A 21942-nucleotide genomic window follows, 5' to 3' on the forward strand; every position below is an offset into this window, starting at 1 on the left:
TATACATATGTAACAAACCTGCACGCTGTGCACATGTACCCTAGAACTTAAAGTATAATAATAATAAATAAATAAATAAACACAGGAGGCACCAGGTACTGATTCAACATGCCCCTTTGTCGACTTACAAATCCAGGCCTTTTCTGTACACCCCCCTTCCAGTAGGGTTGCCGGATAAAACACAGGATGCCCAGTAAATTTGAAGAGTTTTTCAGTATAACTATGTCCCAAATATTGCATTATTTGCTTATATATGCAATTCAAATATAACTCAGCATCCTGTTTGTTTGCTTGTTTGTTTATTTAGAGACAGGGTTTTGCTCTGTCTCCCAGGTTGAAGTGCAGTGGTGCAATCTCGGCTCACTGCAGCTTTGATCTTCTGGGCTCAAGTGATCCTCCTACTTCAGCCTCCCTATACCTGAGACTACAGACACATGCCACCATGTCTGGCTGATTTTTTTAAAGAGAGATGGGTTTTCATTTGTTGCCCAGACTGGTCTCAAACTCCTGGACTCAAGTGATCTACCCGCCTCAACCTCCCAAACTGCTGTGCCCAGCCAACATCCTGTATTTTTATATGCTTAATCTGGCAACCTTATCCCCATGTCTGTCTTCCTGAGAGAAGACTCACTGATGGCTGATGGGTGACTACTGCAAGGAAGGGGAAGGTTTCTGCAGGCTACAGGACAGAGGCTTCTATCTGTACTATCTTACTGGAAATGTTATGGGGTGGGTCTAACATGGAAAATGGAATCTATAAGCCTAACCTCCCAGGTTTTAGATATTTGACATATGTTTTCAGCAATTCAAAATTCCTTTAAAACACTGTTCAGACCAAACAGTCCACGTGGGCCTTGACCTCTGGCATAAGGTCATTCTACCCATTGCTTAATGGCTGTGTTCCTCTGCATACGACACCCACACTTCAACAATACCTAATTACATATGAAGCCTCAACCACAGTGGGAGGAGAGAAGAGTGAGCACACTGCAGCTTAAGTGAGAGAGACATGTATTTTGGAGAGGAACATCTACAGGTCAACCTTCCTTAGGGGTGGCATCGACCTGGCAGTGATCATCGTGGTATTAGCTCTACAGAGACAAGGGGGCAAGGATATCAACACAAATGGTAGAAGGAGTGGAGGCCACAGAATAAGAATACTAGAGGTGTCATTCATATTCTACTCTAAATTCCTCGTTTTGCTGGAGATACAATGGAGCTATGCTCACAGAAGATAAACGACTCTGCCCAAACCCACACTCTTGAATCTAAGTCTACGGATTCCTAGTCCGGCGTTCCTCCTACTAAATCACGTAGGATCCCTTACAGAGGAACACGGAATGTTACTCCTTTTTCATGATTTGAAGGCAACAGCAAACTTGCTTTAAAATTGTGCTTTAAAAAAAAAAAAAAAAAAAAAAGGGGGGAAAAAAGAAAAAGGGGGGAAAAAAAAAAAAAAAAAAAAAAATCTCCCTTCCCCCCAACTTCTCTACTTTTGAAAACTAAGAAAAACAAACCACTCCAAGAATATAAAGACATACTCAAAACCAAGAGGGTAACAAGAGCCTAAAAATTGCTAGTTATGCAGGCACTCTTCTTCACTTGAAGTTAGATACTAAATATAGAACCAGAGAGCCCTTAAAACATCTCTAAACTCCTTAACCAATGCAAGTGCCCAATCTCCAAGTTTTCTCCCATTTACCAGGAGCCCCCAGGCTGCAAAGGCCAGGAGAGAAGACAGACTGCTGAGGATGACAGGAAGTGTTCCCCAGTGAGACTAACCTGAACTGGATAAAATATTGCCTGCAGGGTAGGGAGAGTCTCAGTGAAGAAGTGGTCCCAGACTTCAGCCAGAACCTCAATGCGATTTTCACCTACAAGAGGGCGAGAAGATGGGAAGGGAGGAAGAAAGAAAAGAATTTGTCATTATTTGTAGAAGAGGCCAGAAGACAGTTCCACATAAAATGTCTAAGTTGCACATGCTAACAAACTTGCAGCCAGGAGCTATTAAAGCCCAGAGAGCAGAGGTGTGGTACTGCAGGATCTTCATTCCAGGCTAAGACCAACAGAAATCCTCAGGGCAGAAATATATTCCATCTCACAAGGATGCATGCATTGATCTTAGCTCACTGGTCTTACTAATAAGTAATCTAAACTTACCAGTCTTCACTAGTAAGACTCTGAATGGGAGACGCAGCATTAGGTGTGGGGAGGGAAGAGAGCGCATTACTTACATTTCATCTACAAGGTGTTACTATAGTAAATGTAGGACTGGGTGGGAAAATCCAACGGAAAATATGCAAATATGCCTTTCCATCCTCCAATCCAGAAAAGGGAGCTGACATCTTAGAATGACACAGTAACTGTTATCACATGAATGGTTACAACATTATCCAGCACAATGCTAGTTTACTTACCTATAAGATATCTCATGACTAGACTCTAATACCCCCGCTTTACAGGCTCAGAGAGGCCAACTAACTGCCCCAAAGTCACACAGCTCAAAGGCAGAGCTGTGATTCCAGAACCCATGCTCTTGGCCAGGCTAATCCGGGAAGATCATGTGCACCGCTATATAATGTTTTGTTTTCTTACTCATTAAGACACTGGGCTTATTCTGGACTTCAGCTGTCAATGGAGAGAGGCAGAAAGAGGATCTGGAAACTGTTTTCTCCACCCACTTCTTTACAGTAACTGGGAGGGCAGCATTCTCTGAAAAGGCCCTCTGCAAAACACAGCACCTGACTCCTGATGCTGTCCCTACTTACTCCCAGGATGAGGAAGCCTAAGCTACAGCCAAGTGTCCCTGCTACCCCAGGCTGGAGCACACAGGTCACCCAATACCATCGGAAGGCTGTGTGAGGAACTCTGCACCTCCAAGAAAGACGGGCCCTGGCAGAGAAGGGCCTGCATAGCAGTTGCTGTTTAATGACCTAGATATCAGAGCTGATATTGGTCACTGCCTCAGCTCATCCCAGGCAGAGAAACTGGGTCAGCCAAGATTAGACACTGAGAGACACGTTTGGCAAGACACTGCCAGTTCCACTGAATAAATCTTGAAAGATTCATTTGGCACCGTCTATTAATTTAATGGGCAATAAAAGCAGTGGCTGGGGAGAGAGAATAGAACAAGGGCATGACTAGTAGCCAGCAGGTCCAAAGATGTGCAGATTTTGAAAGGTCAGGGTGAAATTCACAGGGGGAAAATGCAAATCCAGGGCACCCTCAACTTTCCTGTGCAAACCACTGATCACACTTTATTGGAACGGTTTATTCACTTCTCTGTCTTGTCACTGGAATGGGAGTGGGAATGGGGCCCTGTCTGTCTTGCTCATCACTATATTACTAGTGCTAAGGATGGTGCAGCCACTTCAATAAATCAGTCTTTTAAAAGCTTTGCTTGAATGGATGGAAAGCGCCAAGTGTATAAATTTTTGCAGATACTGGGACTGGTGAGTAGAAGGAGGTTACCATTTAACCCAAATATGGGACAGTGTGGAACAGGACTTAATAGTTAGCATGAACATTTTCCTTTGCTCCTAGGATAAAGAAAACCTGAATAATATGATCTACACAGCCCAGGAGAATCCGTCTCCTCCTTCTAGGTCTCAATCCTCTTCTGTATTCCTGTTGGCCTTTGGGCTCTAATGATCTCTCTTGCAGTCACCCTTCTCTCTCATGCCACAGGGCCTTTGCATGTGCTGGCCCTTCTGCCTTGACTGCTCTTTCTCTCCCTTCTTTGCCTAACCTACTTCTGTTGATCTTTCTAGTTGCAGCTTGAACATCACTTCTAGGAGAAAGTCTCTCCCCATTGGTCAAACCACTCTGCTACAGATTGTATTCTTAGTACTTGTCCTGGGTACAGTTTTATACTTGGTGATGATTTGATTCATGTGTGAGCTCCATGAGGGCCTGTACTGCTGTGATGGTTTCTCTGACTCCTGACTCCCCAGCACCTAGCAACGTACTGGCTCATAGTAGATAATCAAATAAACATTTGATTGAAGCAGTCAGTATCCTCTTTCAAATGCAGGCTATGCTGTTTCACTGCAGGGAGGAGGAAGGGGAAGTCTAAAAGGACCATCTCACATACTGAGTCATCCTGGTTCCTAGAACCAAGGTGAACTCCAGCACCTGGATAATGTACCCCACATGGTAAAAGGTGACTCCAGCTTCTCTGTTGATGTCCCTTATCTTAAGCCTTCTACAACCAAGACAAGCAGAGGCCCTCTTGATCTGAAGGAAGGGAAGAAGAGAGAACCTTGCAGGTTGGCACTGGTGCCTACTTACTCCCCCTTTCAGTGCCAAGACAGGATGCTCATTGACACACAAGGTAATTCTGCAACCTAGCAGCAGTAACACGCCTCCCAAGAACCCAGGTCTAATTGCTGGCTGCAAACTTCAGAGAGTAATGGAGGTTTTGGAAAGTGTTCAGAGAAGAACATCAGACAGACACAGACACAGCAACAGGGCAGCCCTGGGGGAGAAAGGGTTAAAGAACACAGCTGCCTTCCCTTCCAGAAACAGCCCATAAGTCAAGGACTTAGCTCCCTGCAAAAATGAAGGGGGTTGGATGGATGGTTCTAGATGACTGTCCTATACATCTGCCCTCTAATGTAACACAGCAGTTTAGGTCACCAGAAGTATATAGGTAAGTGTCAGAAACTTCCTAAGACTCAAGGTCACTAAGGCTCTAGAAAAGATGAACTTAACATGGCATCTTCTGCCCACAAAAGAGCAACAGGTGGGTATGAACAGCCACCTGTCTTTTCTGCAGCAGTAAAGAAGGGGTGTGTATATATAGACATGTAAGTATCTAAGCAGAGATGTCAACAAAGAGGAGTTTGTTCAGTGACTGGACATATCATATTAATTGTTTTCAAACTTTGTTTTATAGCAAGAGAATCCTTTTATTCAAACAGAATTTTTCTTGGAGTTCTAATACATAAAATTAAACAGTAGAAATGCCTGGTTGAAGATGGCAGAGTCCCTTAAAGGCTCCCCACATGCCCATTCACTGTACAGAAAAGGCCCCGACACCAGAACTCCGGAACTAGAAGAGACTCAGAGAGAATACCCCAGGCCTGGTGCTCTCAGGCCACGCCAGGGCAGGGGCATAGAATGTGGGATGAACTTTGTTCATCCTGTCTAGCCCCATTTCTGAGTTTTCACTCTGAGTGTATCTATGATGAGGGTTATTCGGGTGAGAGACATTCAACTTCCCCTTTTAAGGGCACTTGAACCTCTGGTTTTATTCAGTATCTTTTTCATAGAGCTGTTTTTCCACATTTCCAGGAGCTTGTAATAACTCCCCAGATAACATACATACAATTTATGTGACTAGGGACAATATTTCTTTCCCCTCCCTTTACCAGGCAGTTGTCTTCCACATTTTTGTACTAGCCTGACTCCAAAATGCAAAAGAGGGCCGGGCACAGTGGCTCATGCCTATAATCCCAGAACTTTGGGAGTTCAAGACGGTGGATCGTTTGAGGTCAGTTGAGACCAGCCTGGCCAACAAGGTGAAACCCCTACTAAAAATACAAAAATTAGCCAGGTGTGGTGGCAGGTGCCTGTAATCCCAGCTACTCAAGAGGCTGAGGCATGAGAATCGCTTGAACCTGGGAGGTAGAGGTTGCCGTGAGTCGAGATCGCGCCACTGCTCTCCAGCCTGGGCCACAGAAGTGAGACTCTGTCTCAAAAATGAATAAATAAATAAAATGCAAAAGACCCACTAAATTCTTAAGCAAGTCACCTAAGAATAAGCCCCTTCCTTTGACACATGAGAAGATAAAGCAAATGTAGCATGCACATACAATGGAATATTAGCCTTAAAATAAGAAGGGAATCCTGTCACATGCTACAACGTGAATTTGCGGACCTTATGCTGAATGAAACTAAGCCAGTCACAAAAGGACAAATACCGTATGATTCCAATTATAATATGCCTAGAGTAGTCAAAGCACGGAAACAAAAAATAGGATGGTGGCTGTCAGGGGCTGAGGAAAGGGAGCAAAATGTTGGGGGTTGTTCAATGGACATGGAGTTTCCGTTTTGCAAGATAAAGTTCTAGAGATGTTACACAACAATGTGAATATAATTAACACTACTGAACTGTAAAGTACTGCAATTATACAGAGGGTATATTTTATATTGTGTGGGGTTTTGTTTAACCACAATTTAAAATTTTTTTCTGAAGGCCTTGGATTACTGGGTATTTATAAGTTTGAAAAAAAAATAATGTCATCGATGTATTCAAGGGAAGAATGGCTACAGGTTCAGCCAACTCTCAAATGTGCAAAGGTTAATTTCTAACCTCTATTCTTCCCAAGGCTTGGTAAGCATTTACCGTATGCCGGACCTCGGAACTTTCCAGCGTCAGTTTCTCCTTTTCCTTCCTACTTTGTCTTTCTAGGAGCCCCTTTCCTGGACACACTAGTGTCTCTCCCAGGGAATGGGGAGAAACAAAAGGATGATGACATGACACCTAATAAGTCTGGGCCTGGAAGTAAGTTTGATCTATGGGTCATTAGGCTGGAGCAGAAAAAAAAAAAGAAAGGGTCCGGTATGTACACCTGCTGTGTGCCAGGTATGGTGCTACGCCACTCATGTGCCTGATGTTCCCTACAACCCCTCACCCCAATTTATCACTTCAAAAATGATAAAAGCTGAGACTTGGAGAAACTAGTAACTAACCAAAAGTCACCCAAGACGTAGGTGGCAAGCTAAGATCAAGTCCTACTTTGGTGGGAGCTAAAAGTAGCCCTTGGTAGAGTCATGGGGTTGACCAATTCTTGCCGTTGGAACCTGTTTCCATCTCCATTCAGTTCCTTTCTCTCCTGTCGGTTGGACTTTAAAATCCAAGATCAAGAAATTTCCCTTTGTCTATCAAATCATACAGTATTGAGTGAGTACCTGCTTAGCCTAATGTCCCCCAAATGGACAGGACTCCTCTATGACTCCCTAGAAATATTACAAAGGTCTGTAGGAAATAGCTCGGGGCAGACCAGAGGAAATAGCATGGAGGATTCACAGAGTAACTTATTCCTTCAAAAGAGACCCCTAGCCTGCATCCCATTAAACAAACAAACAAACAAACAAACAAACCAAAAAAAAAAAGGAGACCTGAACAAGGTCTCCAAAGAAACCACCCCATCCCACTACATTTCTCTGAAACACAGTTCTGACTTGCAATGCTGTGAGTAGCTGACTCAAATGAAAGTGCTGCTGCCTAGGTAGGAAGGAAATGGACAGGGTGAATCACTCGATTGGAGTCTGTCACTTCTGGACAGAAGCATCTCAGCTGTTCAGACATCAAAGGCTGAGTCACAGAGGCCCCAATCTATCAGGGCTGTCTTGTACTTGCCTTCACACAGCTTGATCTTCTCCTCCACAAAGAACAGTCCTTTTGCAAGAAGCTGGTTCTGCCAAAAGAGAACAAAGAACATAAGAATCTGGGCAACTCTAGAGCGTGAGTGATGAACCCTCTTCCACTTCCAGTGGGCAAGGGCACAGAGTTCTAGGCACTTGTGTTCTAGCCATGCCTCCGAGTTTAAGAAGCCTTTTCTCCTCTTGGAAGGCCAAGGCTTCAGGAGAAGACAGTAAGACTTCCCATAGCAAAAGAGCGAGTGAGATAAGAGGCAACCCCAACCGCCACCTTCATCCCTCAGACCAGGAAAAAGGCATGACACAAGCTTGAATGAATTCGCTATTGTTGACACCCAGTGTCCTAGAGGCCCTTAGTGATCTAAACTCACAAAAGGGAGCACTGAGGCAATGGGAAACTATGCAGAAATAACATATTTAAAAAAACATAAATTTAGGGCTTCTCACACTAGCATGAAAGAGACTGCGTGCAAAATCTTAAGCAGCAATGAATATGCATCTGTCGATGAATGTGCACATGGGAAATTGTGGAAAGAGAAAAGTAAAGTCTTCTTGCAACTGCAACTAACAATTGTTGAGTGTCCTGTCTACATCATAAGCTTTATATCCTTCATCTCATTTAATTCAGTCCTATCAAGTTGGTGCTACTGTCCTCACTTTACTGATGGTCAGTGAAGAGACTTACTCAAGGGAGACAGATCTGGTCTTCTTGAGTCTGTAAGCCATGTTCTTTCCACTCCACTTCACTGCCTTCCAGCAAGTCTTCCCACCCAGACCCCTTTCTTCCCTTGAAAGGCTACAGCTGGCCCCCTAAGACATGGAGCAGCCTCTGCTCAGAGATCAATGACGGGCTGGTGTCTTTACACTCATGTTACATTGTTAGATTAACAAGGCCTATGATTATGGGAGAGGCAGCTGCAAAGGTGATAATGTGTCTTACCAAAGGACCTAATGCATTCTTTAGCCTTCTCCTTTATAAAACCCTAGACCCTATTGCAATGATAAAAGAAGCATATGGAGCAGAGTGGAAAGAACTTGGGTATCAGTTCAAGTTCCAGTCAGCTACATTCTAGCTGTGCGATTTTGTATTTAATTTCCCTGAGTCCCAAGCTCTTCCTCTGTAAAATGGCATACTAGCAATACCATAACATTCTTCATTATAATCATTATAAACACATTAATCACTATAAACACATTAATCATTATAAACATGATTAATCACTATAAACACATACACACAGTATTTTATGTCCCTAGTAATCAGCATTGGTGGTAGCAATAGTAATAACTGCTATCTCAGCCCAACTTCACAAAAGGAGTGGGAGGCCGAGAGTCAGTAGTGAATGGGCCTTTATAAAATGTACTAATAGAACATTTTATCAAAGGTACTATCCCATTTCTGTGATGGATACACATTAAGCAAATTCACAGTCCTATTAGGATTTACAAAATACGACCTAATTAGAGAAAGTAACTGGTCACCATGTAGTTCTTTTTGAGACGGAGCCTTGATCTGTCACCCAGGCTGAAATGCAGTGGTGGGATCTTGGCTCACTACAACCTCTGCCTCCCAGGTTCACGCAATTCTCCCACCTCATCCTCCCATGTAGATGGGATTACAGGCACCAGCCACCATGCCCAGCTAATTTTTGTACTTTTTTAGTAGAGACAGGGTTTCACCATTTTGGCCGGGCTGGTCTCGAACTTCTGACCTCAAGTGATCTGCCCACCTCTGCCTCACAAAGTGTTGGGATTACAGGCGTGAGCCACCACACCCAGCCACCATGTAGTTTCAAGATGGCAGCTAGAACACCAAATCAAAATTACAGTGACACCATATAGGAATACACCAACTTTGTTAAAGAAAAAAAAAAAGCAATTCCTTCACAAAGAACTGTGAAACACATAGGTAATAAAGACAAAGCCCTAACCTGTTCTGTAGCTTCCAGCCAAGTTCATGAACCCCAGCTGGGTCATGGTAAGACTTTCTGGGTCAGAAAGCAAGAAAATACCCCAGCACCAAATTGACATCTTGTGACAGCTGAGCTGGACATGAGTGGTCTGTGGAGGTATGTTCAGATGGCAACCACTCCACTGAATACTTCTGAGCACAAATCTCAATTGTGCCCTGCAGTCTCCGCCTGGCTGGTCCCTTACACCTAGTCCAGGTGAGGTTCTCAGAACGTCCCCTTAGCATTCTGTGCACGGGCTCCTGAATGCCATTCTTCTCAGCACCTCTAGTGTCAACACTGATGTCCCAGGCTTCTATTAAAACAACTTTCTTAACCCTCCCTAATTTCACATTTCTGAAATGCACCTATAGAGGTAATAGAGATCGCCTCTGTGATGCAATTTTCATCATGTTGTTCTATCACTATAATTATCTACATGGAGGGAGGATGGGGGAACTGAGGCATGGACAGAAATAAAAACCTAGTCCAGGTGATAGCGTGAGTTAACAGAAATTAATTCAAACCATTCATCTGTTAGAATTTTAGGTCCTTAGGAGTGAGGGCATGTCTTATTTTAGTTAATATCCTTGGCTCCTGGTATAGTACCTAGAACATAGTAGGTACCTAATAAATATTTACTGAATATATATACTATTTTAGTGATAAAAATCATTTTTTACTTTTAAGAAGTCAAGATAAAAGACAGAGTATTTTTAAGAAGAATAAGTGCTATAGGGTCCCTAAGTTTGTTGCCATTTTCTTCATTTGAATTAGAAAATCATTTGAAAATTACATTGTCCATATCTTATGGAATAAACCTTAAAACATGGCCTGGATTTTCCTTTCTTCTCCTTTCAAGGTCTTCTCCCTTCAAGGAGCCATTAGGAAAAAAAATCTTTTTTATATATTTTCAAGGAAAAGTAATTATTCCTATATTATGGAGAAATGATAAAGAAAATACTCCTTTAAAACTTCTCACAATACACAGCATGGAAATTCTACAGCTTAGACCAAAATAAGAGAAACACAAACTTGAGGTTAGAAGGGGTCTTAAGAATCATATAGACATTCTCCTCTCCCCAGTCCTATGGTCAAAACCAATTGGTCACACACATTTTAATGATATTTAGTGGATCCATTTCCATTTTCCAGGAGGCTAACGTACCTTTCTCAAAGGTATCTTGAAAATCCTTATATAACTTCCTGCTCCCAGGAGTCTGTAGATTTTGCTCTTACCTTATAGTTGTATAAACTGAGGCTAGAAGTAGGGTCTCCCTCTCCACAATTCCAATAAAAGACATGAGAGTGAGGCTCAGTCTCTCTACTACTCACATTTTATTCAGCACACACTGTCAGAGTAAGGATCTTTTGAGTTAGCCAAGCCCCAGGCCCCTCTTCACTGGGGAACCACTGCCATCCACCCAGTGGAGGTGTGCCCATTCATTTATGCTCCAACATCTGAGCCACAGCTGCATCTTCCAGCTTTGCTAATGGGTCTCAAACTGAACCCCAAATCTCCTCTCTAGAAAATTTGAGCCCGAAAGGGTCTTGCATTCTTAAGGGCCTTGTACTCTGAAGGCCTCCACTTGTGGTTGGGTGCTCTGCAGTTGCCATCTTTGATTCTTAGTATTTTTATCTTTGAATTTGTGTTTTCTAAGTGAACATGCACTGGCATCTAAAGCTTCAGCTCACTCATGGTCCTGCCTCCTCACCACCTCCCCAGGAGGGATTTTCAGGCACCTACACCTCACCCCTGGTGCCTGGGCTCCATCACCAGTGTCACCCTGCTCCCAAGGTACTGACGGAGTCATGTTGGTGGAGGCCTCCGCACCTGTACAGGGAGAGTCAGGACTGGGCATGCGCCCTGCAATGTCTTGGGGAGAGGCATAGTGCCAGCCATCCTGCACTCCCTGGACTGGCAGTGCTGCAGTGCAATTGCTGCTGACTCAACGGGGACCTCTCACCCACCCTCCATCTAGGTACCAAGAGTGCCCAGTGCAGACGTGCAATCTCCTGGGGACCCCTGCCCACTATGAGCTGCAGTGGCAGGCCCGTGGGAAGGGGAGATTGGCATCCCTACACCAGTCTGGTTAGTAGAGTTATTTTAGAAGAAGCCAGGGACACCACTGTTGACATTAGAGGTGGTGAGAAGAATGGCATTCAGGAGTCCCTGCACAGAATGCTGAGTACCCACATGTTCCTTCTGGACTGGCTTCTGCAAATTATGAAGCTCACCCTGTCACTTCACCTAAAGATATGCCAACTTAACATCTGTGGGGCTTAAGCCTGCTCAAATGGGTTGAAGGCGGGGCGAAACCCAGCCTTGGCTCAGGCAGCCATCTTGCATTGTGTGTTCTTCCTAAGTGTCCAGTCTTCCTGGACCTCACCTCACAGTATTCCCATCTCCTGACGAATGCCTGACTCCAGAAGTTTCTGAATGTTTGCTGGCTGCTGAGCTGTAGTGATGGAGCTGTATGGTAACAGAGCTGGAGAAGGCCCAAGTTTCTCTTGTCCTACTCCTTGCCTGATGGCACCAACCCCACCACCTCCCCAGGCGGAAGACTAAGCCAAAAACAGTTACTAAATAGTAACCACCCAGGAAGCAACTTGGGACTTGGAACTGGGCCCACTGTTACTTAATGCATCCTCTCCCCACCCGATACATGAACTTGGACACAGTCAAGTCGCACTCTAATGAAGTGGCAGAGGACATGGAAGTGAAAAAGAAAAACAGCTGACATATCTATTTTTCCTAAGACATAGAAAAATGGGCTGCAAACAGAAAAATGAGGCTTAGCTAGGAAAAATGTCAACAAGATGTTTGGGGAAAGGCATCTAAAACCACCAGTCTTCAATGGACAGGAAAGACCCGGGCTCCTCCCGGGTCATCGCAGAGAGCGAGTTGGAGGAGTGGGCAGAACAGAGCAGAGGGTGGCCGTGGGTGGTGTGGGGCTACCAACGATGCATGCCTCCTGCCAAGCAGGCACCTTCCCAACCCGGTGGGAGGGACCCAGATGAGATGGGTCACCAGGGAGAACCCCATCTTCCCAGCAGGAAGAACTTTCCACGGAGACCAGGAAGCAGGAATTCTGTAAATGCTAAGCTGCTAGATACCGTCCCTTTTAATGTTTTAGGGGTGATGATAATGGCAGTAAGAATGCCAGTGGAGTCAGTTATTGGTTTTTACTCAGTATCAGACACTGTCTTACAGTCTTTTGCTGCCTTCTCACATTTTACTTTCACCACAACCTGTCCACTTTTTACAAATAAAGAATTTGAGGCTCGAAGAAGCAACTAGCAAATGTGAGATCAGACTTTGCACCAAGGTTGGTCTGCATCCAAAGCCCAAATCTTTCCCCTATTATATTCTTCTGGTTTACTTAGCAATAGTAATAAAAATACTGATACAAATACTTATCACTTGTTGACTGCTCACGATGTAACCGGACACTTTTTATACGTCACCTCACTTAGCAACCACATCAACCATATGAAGTAGGTCCCATGATTCCACCTGGATTACTATTAAGAGAACTGATGATCAAAGAGGTTAAGTAACAAGGCTGAGGGCACACAGCTAGTCAGTGTTCTAACAAGGATTAGAACCCAGATCTACTGGTAGAAGGGCTGGTGCTTTTAGACATCATGCTTTCCTGCCTTAGAGAGGTTTCTTATGTCCTTGCCCAGAGAAGAAAGCAAATGGGATCCATTACAGATTCAGATACTGGGGCAGTTGGCTTGGCAATCTCAGGCCATGTAACTGGGTTCTGCCACAGGGCCTCCACCCAACTGGGCCTTCCTCTCAACTATCCACATTCAACATCTAGCAAGGAGAGTGCCTGGCACTCGAGTGGATTCCATTCCCAAATGAGATATTCTTTCCTACCCCAGAGGGAAAGCAGCTGTGTTGCTCTGCCTTCCCAGAACCTGTGTTAACCAGTTTCACTCCAGACATTTGCTTCCGGAGATATCAACGTCTTAGAAGGTTCCCATTGTTGGCATAAACCCAGGGCTGGAAATCATAGGCCACTTCCAGTTTTTTTTTCTCTATGACTTTGAAAGGTCAGCCATCACCTCTAATGATGTGTACATCTCCTGTGAACCTGGAAGCTTTCCTAGATAAACAACAAAGCCTTACAAACACAACTTACTCCCAGGCCCAGAGAATTCCTAATAAGCCAATGTTGGTGTGTGTAAGTGTGATGAGACTCACGAGAAGTCCCCAAATGGAGACTGAAGAAGTGGAAACTCGGTGCTAATACTAATTCTTCATTTAGCACTGTTTCAGCCATAATTCAAGGGTGAATTCGGGCTTTCAAACGGTTATGTTTATAAGGAAGAAGGAAGACAGTCCATGTCTGATTTGCTGAACACTCAAAACAAAAACAACAACAAATAAAGTAAACCTGGAACTCCTCCTGCCTGGGTTTTTGGGATTTTTTTCCTGGGGATTCCTTGAGGGCATTTAAACATAATCCAAGAGATTTTTCTTCTGTGGCCAGATGACCTGGGCTGGGTCTTCGTGCCACCATTTACTAGCTGTATGTATTTGTATCTTAGACAAATAACCCCCATCTCTGAGCCTCAGTGGCAGCATCTGTAAAAGGGGGATACATAATAACAGAACCATCCTCATCAGTCATCAGAAGGAATAAATGAGTTAGCCCAGGAGAAACGCTGAAAGCATTGCCAGACTTGAGCATGCCTCACAATCACGCAGGACTCATCAAAACGCAGATTGTGGCTCGGTGCGGTGGCTCACACCTGTAATCCCAGCACTTCGGGAGGCCGAGGCAGGTGGATCACCTGAAGTCAGGAGTTCAAGACCAGCCTGACCAAGATGATGAAATCCCGTCTCTACTAAAATTACAAAAATTAGCCGGGCATGGTGGGGTGTCCCTATAATCCCAACTACTCAGGAGGCTAAGGCAGAAGAATTGCTTGAACCTGGGAGGCGGAGATTGCACTGAGCCAAGATCGTGCCATTGTACTCCAGCCTGGGTGACAAGAGTGAGACTTTGTCTTAAAAAAAAAAAAAAAAAACAGATTGCTTGGGCCCCAACCCCAGAGTTTCTGATTCAGTTAGAATTTGCTTCTCTAACAGATTCCCAGCTGATACTGAAGCCCCTGGTTCGGGAACCATACTTTGAGAACCTTCAGCTTGGAACAATGCCCAGCATGTACGTGCTTGAAAATGTTAGCTGTCATTACCATCATCATTAATTCTGTTCTCCTTATAGTTCTTAAAGAGCCTCAGAGAAAGTCACCTTATTGCTTTCCATATTGAACAAAAATTTCCGGACGCTTCCAGCTCAGTTTCTACTTCTCATGCCCACTGAATCACCGAGTGTTTTCACTATTTTAATACCACACTGTTTCCAGCATCTGCTCCTACCTTTTATGCCTCCCCCATCAATGCCCTAAGCCTGGCTCCTGCTATTCCTTTCTCATCTACAATGAATCACCAAATTCCATACATAGTGAGTTCCTGCAAATACATACTCATGTAGAATACCACACTTCCATGATTTAGGAGGAATTCTGTCCCCCCAGAGCTTGAAAGGATTATGAAATCCCTAATTACACCTCATCTTCAGAGCTCATTTTTGGGTGATATATTTTCAGCCTTTGGTATCCATGTGCTCCTTTCTTCCACAACTGATGTGCAATTACCTGAGTCCAATGAGGATAAAGATTTACCACTTCTGCAAGCCTATCGATTTTCATCTTTATCTCAATTATATTACGACCTATGGTCATCAATTTCAAGATCCATTTTTTCCGCATAAACTCATAAAGTATGATAAAGTACAATCAAAATACTCAACTAATTGCACAAAATTCAAATAATTGCTAAGGAGATTAAAAACAGCAAAGCTGCTGAAAAGTGACCTCTGGCAGGCAGCGAGCTCCACAGTGAGTAGCCCAAGACACCCAGGGATGCTTCTCAAAGCCCCCAGTCTGGCTCCACCTCATTCTCACCCCTCACGGTGGCCAATGGGAGCTTCTAGGCCACCCCAAAGCTTACAGATTCCACAATGCTGTTCTTCTCTAAGTACTGGCCAAATAAAAAAAAAAATGCAACCTCTAATGACCTCTCACCTAAAAACATAACTTCTCCTCTGTCTTCTCACCAGATCCCCGTTCCACTTGTTCAAAGCCCCCCTGTGTGGATAGGCCTCAATTTTACCTTGAAAGAAGGGTGTATGTGGAATTCCTTTTACTACTCTCTGTTCACCCAATTAGCTCTTTTCCCATTTTGGGAGTCCTGCTTGTTAGAGAAGCCTGTCCAGCTGATCAAAGAACAGCTGAAACTTCTGTCTCCTCCTCAGTTTGGATTTAGAAATCACAAAAGTTACCTTCACCACTCTTGATCTTCTCTCCATCCAGCTTGCCAAGAATCCTCAGAAGTCCTATCTTTGTTCCCACAAAGTATAATTGCTTTTTCTGGGCCTGATTTAAAGTCTTTGCCATCCATTCAGGTCTTCAGTTAATGCTACACTCCTTCAGCTCTCTGCCATATGCTGTAAACTCTAGGGAAAACTGACCTCCTGGCACTCTTGCAGATATTAGCAGCAAATGGAAAAATAAATATACATGCATACATGCGCACACACAAATGCATCTCAAACATTACCACGTATCCATGACCTACTGACAACTGTGGTAGCTAAGTTTCCTCTCTGCCTAGTATTAACCCATTCAAAGCCACCGACTCTAGCCTGAGTTTCTGTTATCAAGTAAAACACCAGTTCCAACAAAAGGAATTGAACTTTCTGGGCTTGGGGGAGAAGCTTATAATATACACAACAAAGCCAGTAAATACAGAATGGCAGAAAGTGCAATCTGCAAACACGCCCATGCTCTGAACCACCAAGATACCTAATTAGGTAAATAGGAAAATCCAGAACGTTTCATATCATCAGTTTCAAAAATTACAAGAAACCAATTATCCCTCAGAGCTGTCATCAGTATATAGCATTTCTCTCGGAAACCCCAATTTTCCTTCCGGGCACAATTCAAAACAGAGGGAAAGGAAAAAAATCAATACTGGAAATGTCAGAGACTTTTCCGGCCAGTGCCTTATGGACGTCTCTCAGGGCTTCCACAGATCACACAGCTTGTCTTCTCTGTGTGCAGACATGAGATAAGCACAGTTTTCCTACATGATTTCTCTTGGCCTCACCCGGGGTCATTTTCATTATTTCCCACTCAGGAAAGTGGGAAATGTGTTAAGACTCACAGAATGTAAAATAAGAATGTTCGCTTTCAAAAGCAGAGCCACAGAAAGGGCTGTACGAGTGGCAAGCTCGGAGGTGGGGGTCAGGGTGAGGAGACAGACTTGACTGCTGAATGCAGATGCCTGGGCATGGCCATCCGAGCCTCTGCAGTGCAGAGCCCAGCACCCAGGAAGCTCATCTTTCACCTTTCCCAACAGCCAGAGCCATGGTTTTGGTGACTTTCCTGTCCACTCCTGGATTCCATTCCTCATCTGTCCTCAGGCCTTCCTTCTGCCCCTTTACTGGAGGAACACACTTTCTGGCATTCCTCCTGATTTTCCCTTCTGAAACGACATCTGACAGTCGAATGTGAAGGCTAAGCTCGCCTCTACAAGCCTTCCCTCTGGGACGTGCCTCCTTATATGGAGATTTCTTCTGTAAAGTGAATGGTTTGAAACCAGCCCATTTTTAAGCAATACCTGGTAATGGGCTTTCCAAATCTGAGTCTCTCTTGAACCACCTGCATGACTAGGGCCAGAGCCAGGGCCACGTACGTGATTATTCTTTGCATACTATTTTTCTTATATCAATCCACTTTTTAAACACATAAATAGGTTTAAAACCGAAACCATAGCAATATCATTTACACTAAGTGAAATGGAACTCAACGATCAACTCAATGCCAACAAAATAATGTTAAGAAATCCTAACTAGTCAGTGTCCCTAGCTGAAGACACTAAGTTCGAGGACTTCTCCTCCTTATTCAAACAAGAGAGATTATGAAGTCCTGAAGGAGGGGAGAGGACACCATGGTGCAACTCAAGATCCTCTCTAGCACAATCCCAAGGGTGAAAGGAGAATAAAAGAGGAGAGCAGTTTCTAACCACAAGGCCTAATGTTATTTAATGTCATTGCACGCATCACCTAAAATCATTTCAGTGATCTGTGGCAGAAAATCCCTCCCTCTCTCCCAAGAAGGTTTACTGAGTATCTACTATCTTCTAGGAACTTTGCAGGGAGTGGAGAACCAAAAGACAGACAGACAGACAAGAAAGACAGACAGACAGACAGACAGACAGACGGAAAGACGGAAAGAGGGAAAGAAAGGAAGAAAGAAAGAAAGGAAGAAGGAAGGAAGGAAGGAAGGAAAGAAGGAAAGGAAAGAAGGAAAGAAGGAAAGAAGGAAAGGAAGGAAGGAAGGAAGGAAAGAAAGAAAGAAAAAAGCTGTGTGCCCACATGACACTTAAAATCTATTAAAACAACAACAACAACAACAACTATATCTAGGAGAGCCTTGTTTCCAGATCAGCACCTTAAATAAACTTCGATTTAAAACTGTGAAAACCAGTCCTCGCCCCCACCCCTGGCAAGAGACTCTATTCCCATAGCAGCTTCTCTGATTAGGTTCCCGATAGGAAATGACAAGTGGTTATTAGTTTTTAAGCATCTGGCATGCTTTGTAAGCAGTATTAACCGCCCCCAAAAACCTCAGGGCTTCCCAGATAAACAAGTCCCCACCCAAACACCCTTTCCTATCCGCCCTAGGGGTAACCCCCAGCGCCAAAAGACAAACGACATTTAAAACCTGATTGAAACCACAGCAAACCATGGAGCTTTTAAATGTCAAGGAGGACGGCAATTCAACTCAGCAGGTTTCTCCAGGACTGACTGAAAAACCACTTCTCTGTAGTTAGAATTTTAAAAAATCAATCAGTAGAGACAGCAAGAGAAGAGAGTGAGGCCAAGACTGACCTTTGAGTCAAGGGCAACTGAAATGATTCACATTTGTGACTAATTATCTCTCTCTTAATCTTTATGTTTGTCTCTCCCTGAACAGGAGCTGTCTTCCAAGCAGCTGAGACATATGACCGGATTGAATTCCAGGCTTCTGTTGGGTCTCGGTTTGTCCAGATTTAGAGGAGCTGTCCGCGTGTGCGTGTGTGTGTGTGTGTGTGTGTGTGTGTGTGTGTGTGTGTTTTTTTAAACAACTGACATGTCATTCTTTTAAAGTGCATGTAAAAGTTTAAGCTTCCTGAATCTCATAAAGAAAAATTATAAAAGGATGCCCGTACTGTTTTCAAAACCTAAAATCTCTTTAAACTGTCTTAAAAGTATGCTCTATTTGGATACAGAATAATATTGTTAACCTGAAACCAAGATGTTATGCATTGTATGCTACTTTTCCATTAAAAGAGATGGATTACACCTTAGAATAACACATAGGCACTTATATAAATTTAGTAAGCACTTATTACTGTCTTACTCTCTCTGCTAGTCACTGAGCACTTTTTATAAATAACTTATTTAGTCTTCATGACAACTCTATAAGGTTTGGTCCTATTACTGTTGTTTCACAGAAAAGGAAATACAGAGAGGTAAAGCAACTTGCTCAAGGTCACACAGCTAGTAAGTGGCTATGCTGGGCACCAAACCCAAGCACTCTGCCTCTAAAGGCTGTGATCTTGACCACTACCTTACACTGCTCCCCTACACACTATGTACAGAGTGCTTTACATGTGTTATTTCACATAAAGCATATAATAACCTTTTAAGAAAAGTTGTATGTTTAGTCGCATTTTACAGATGAGGAAACCGAGGCACAGGGAGGTGAAACAGCTTGCCCACTCAGCAAATGAATGAGAAGTGGGGATTATGACTTCACTAAAGTGCTGTCCAGTCAGTTACTCCTTGTCACCCAACACTCCCCATTCCCTCTCTACCATATGACTTTGGATAGAGTCATGAAAACAGCTTGTGTCTGTGAATGAGAAACTATCCTCTGATTGGTCCTGGAACCTTAAACTCACTAGTTTTACACTAGCTTTACAGACAGGGGAGAAGTCTGACTGATCCAGACAGTGGATCCAGATGTAGTATGATTCAGGGTCCCCTAGGGGATCCCCACGGTCAAAACTATTTTCTCGGTAATACTAAGCTATCTGTTTTTTTCCCTTGCATTATTCACGTGTTTACAGTGGAGTTTTCCCAAAACTACATGACATGCAATATCATTACAAATTGAAAGTGAAGCAGGTATAAGAATCCAACTGTCTTCTATGAAGCCAGACAATGCAGACATCTCCTTACTATTTTATTCTGAGAGTTATTTTTCATAAAAATGTAATTAGCACTAGTATGTAATAGGCTTATTACTTAAATAAATTAAGATATATTTTAAAGCTCTTCAGGTTTAATTTCTATTATGGTAAAGACAGACATAAGACAAATAATGGAACCATACATACTATTCTTTATTTTGATCCAGACAAGGATCAAAATATTTTATGAGTGTAAAGGGGTCCTGAGACCAAAATGCCTGCGAACTGCTGCATGGGACTGGGATCTCCATTAACTGCCGGGACACTCAGGCCTGGTGCCCCTCTGCAACGCACAGCACACAGCAGGGACTAGGGATATGTAATTTTGGCTGTTGAAAGAATGTCCAATTGTACAGTATTGGCCACCCCCTTTAGGTCCATGCCCCCACATACATGATAATGACGGATGCTCATATCCACACAGCTTACCTGAAAATAGTCTGTAATGAATGATCCAAGTTCACTCTTCAACAGCCGCCTGGGGAGAAGGGAGAAGAGAAACATTGTCAAGCGGCCCTTGATGGTACAGCTCATGGTGACAATGTGCTCACCAGTGGCATGGGGTGGGACCAGGCCTGAGAAGTTGGGGGCACTTTCTTAGGTCCTGGTCCCCCTGCCCCCATTGTTATCATGGAATTGCAGCAACGGAAATCCTAGAAGATGCGTTCCTCAGTTCACTCTGAGAAAGTAGCACTGTGAAGAGGGCAGCCAGCCACAGGAAATCCTAATTCTAGCAGAGCTGCTAGGGGCAGGCCAGGGCACCTGGCTTTATATGAAGCAAAAAGAAGAAGAGAAAGACCATCATTTTGCACTCCTCCACATTTGCAGAGCACTTTATAGTTTAAAACACATTTTTCATATATTCTTCAACCAAGGATTATAAAGTGTATGTTGGGGGGGTAGGAGTAATTATTATTCTTCCTGTACAGATTTTAAAAATTATGCCTCAGAGAGTTCCCAAAAACAAGTCAGTGGCAGAGCCAAGATTTGAACCCAGACTTTTTGCAAAATCAACATCTTTTCCCATAACTCCACCCTGTCTCTCCTCCAAATCCAGAACCCCTCCCCCGACCCTGACTTAAAATTCAACTTGGTACCATGGTTTGGGTGGTCTTACAACCCATGCCCAATGGACTGAAGCAGTCTTCAAGGTGGACCACAGCAGGGAGAACAGAGAGATTTTATTTATCCAGCAATGAAGATGTGTTGAGTGGCTCTTTATGTGTTACACGTTGTTCTAGCACCAGGAGTTCAAAGGTGATTAAGACAGACAAGGTCTCTGCTCTCTTCTTGGGGGCTGATGGATAGATAGCATGTTAATAAATACACTCACAAGATGATTTCAATGAATCTTAAGTGCTAATAAAATACAAATGGAAAATAGAGATATTGACGCCAGCTCTCCTTTTCCCTGTGACAAACAATGGAACCACCCATACTATTCTTTATTTTGATCCAGACAAGGTAAGGGAACAAAAAAACAAGAATAACTGGCTCCCCAGATCCAGTGAGTTCCCTAGGGAGTAAACCCTTCATGATTTCAAATGGTTTTCTTTACTCATCCCATTGGCTATGGCTAATAAGGAGCAAATGCTCAAGTTTCTGACAACCCTTGCTGAGGATTCACTCCCCCAAAACATGTTCACTCATGTCACTGAAGGATAAACAGGAGGTTACAGCAAGATGTTGTTTTGTGCAGAGAAAACAGGCACAATAAAATTAAGACAAAAAAAAGAGAGAACCACATGATTTGAATTTCTGTGCCAGAAAAAGCCCTGGAAAACCACAAACACACGTTGAACAAAGAAAATACCTTCCTTTTCCCATGACAGAAAATATGTCTCTCGTGGATGCTGCATTTTGAGGGCCAATTTAATGGCAGTCTCATGGAGGGCCACCCGGTCAACACAACCCAGGGGTTCTCCCAGATGTGGGCAGGTCTGATCCAAGAGAAGGAAGCCTTTGTCAAAAGCCACTGGACTAAGAGCAGGTTGGGCATCACTAGTCTTTGAGGCAGAGGCTAGACGTGTCTCTCAGACAGGAAACAGCAACCTACGGGGCAGCCTAAAGTGGATGGAGGCTTTGAAACAGGAAGAGGTAAGAAGATTGCTTCTGACCACAGGAGGGAGAAACACCTTCTAACAAAGTCCTCGTGGTCCTTGGGAAGTCTCAACGCCATAGGTGAAGAAGCCAAGCTTTGCGCACAAGTGGAAAAACAAGTCCTAACAATAGGCTACTTAGGGCAGAGCTTCCCAAGGAGGTATCTTGGGTACTCATGATGCTGAG

General features: G+C 43.7%; 1 protein-coding gene across 2 annotated transcripts in view; it reads right to left on the reverse strand.

Annotated features, from left to right (window-relative positions):
• Positions 1-21942, reverse strand: part of PRR5L (proline rich 5 like) — a 182260-nt gene that overhangs the window by 31843 nt on the left and 128475 nt on the right. For both annotated transcript variants that reach the window (XM_011973468.1, XM_011973469.1), the window contains 3 exons: positions 20086-20134; positions 7367-7424; positions 1783-1874 (listed from right to left, as the gene is read on the reverse strand). In XM_011973468.1, the coding sequence (XP_011828858.1) occupies positions 1783-1874; positions 7367-7424; positions 20086-20134 (199 nt within the window). The remainder of the gene's footprint in view (positions 1-1782; positions 1875-7366; positions 7425-20085; positions 20135-21942) is intronic.

Source organism: Mandrillus leucophaeus, unplaced genomic scaffold (genome assembly GCF_000951045.1).
Source record: "Mandrillus leucophaeus isolate KB7577 unplaced genomic scaffold, Mleu.le_1.0 Scaffold138, whole genome shotgun sequence".
NCBI lineage: Eukaryota > Metazoa > Chordata > Mammalia > Primates > Cercopithecidae > Mandrillus > Mandrillus leucophaeus.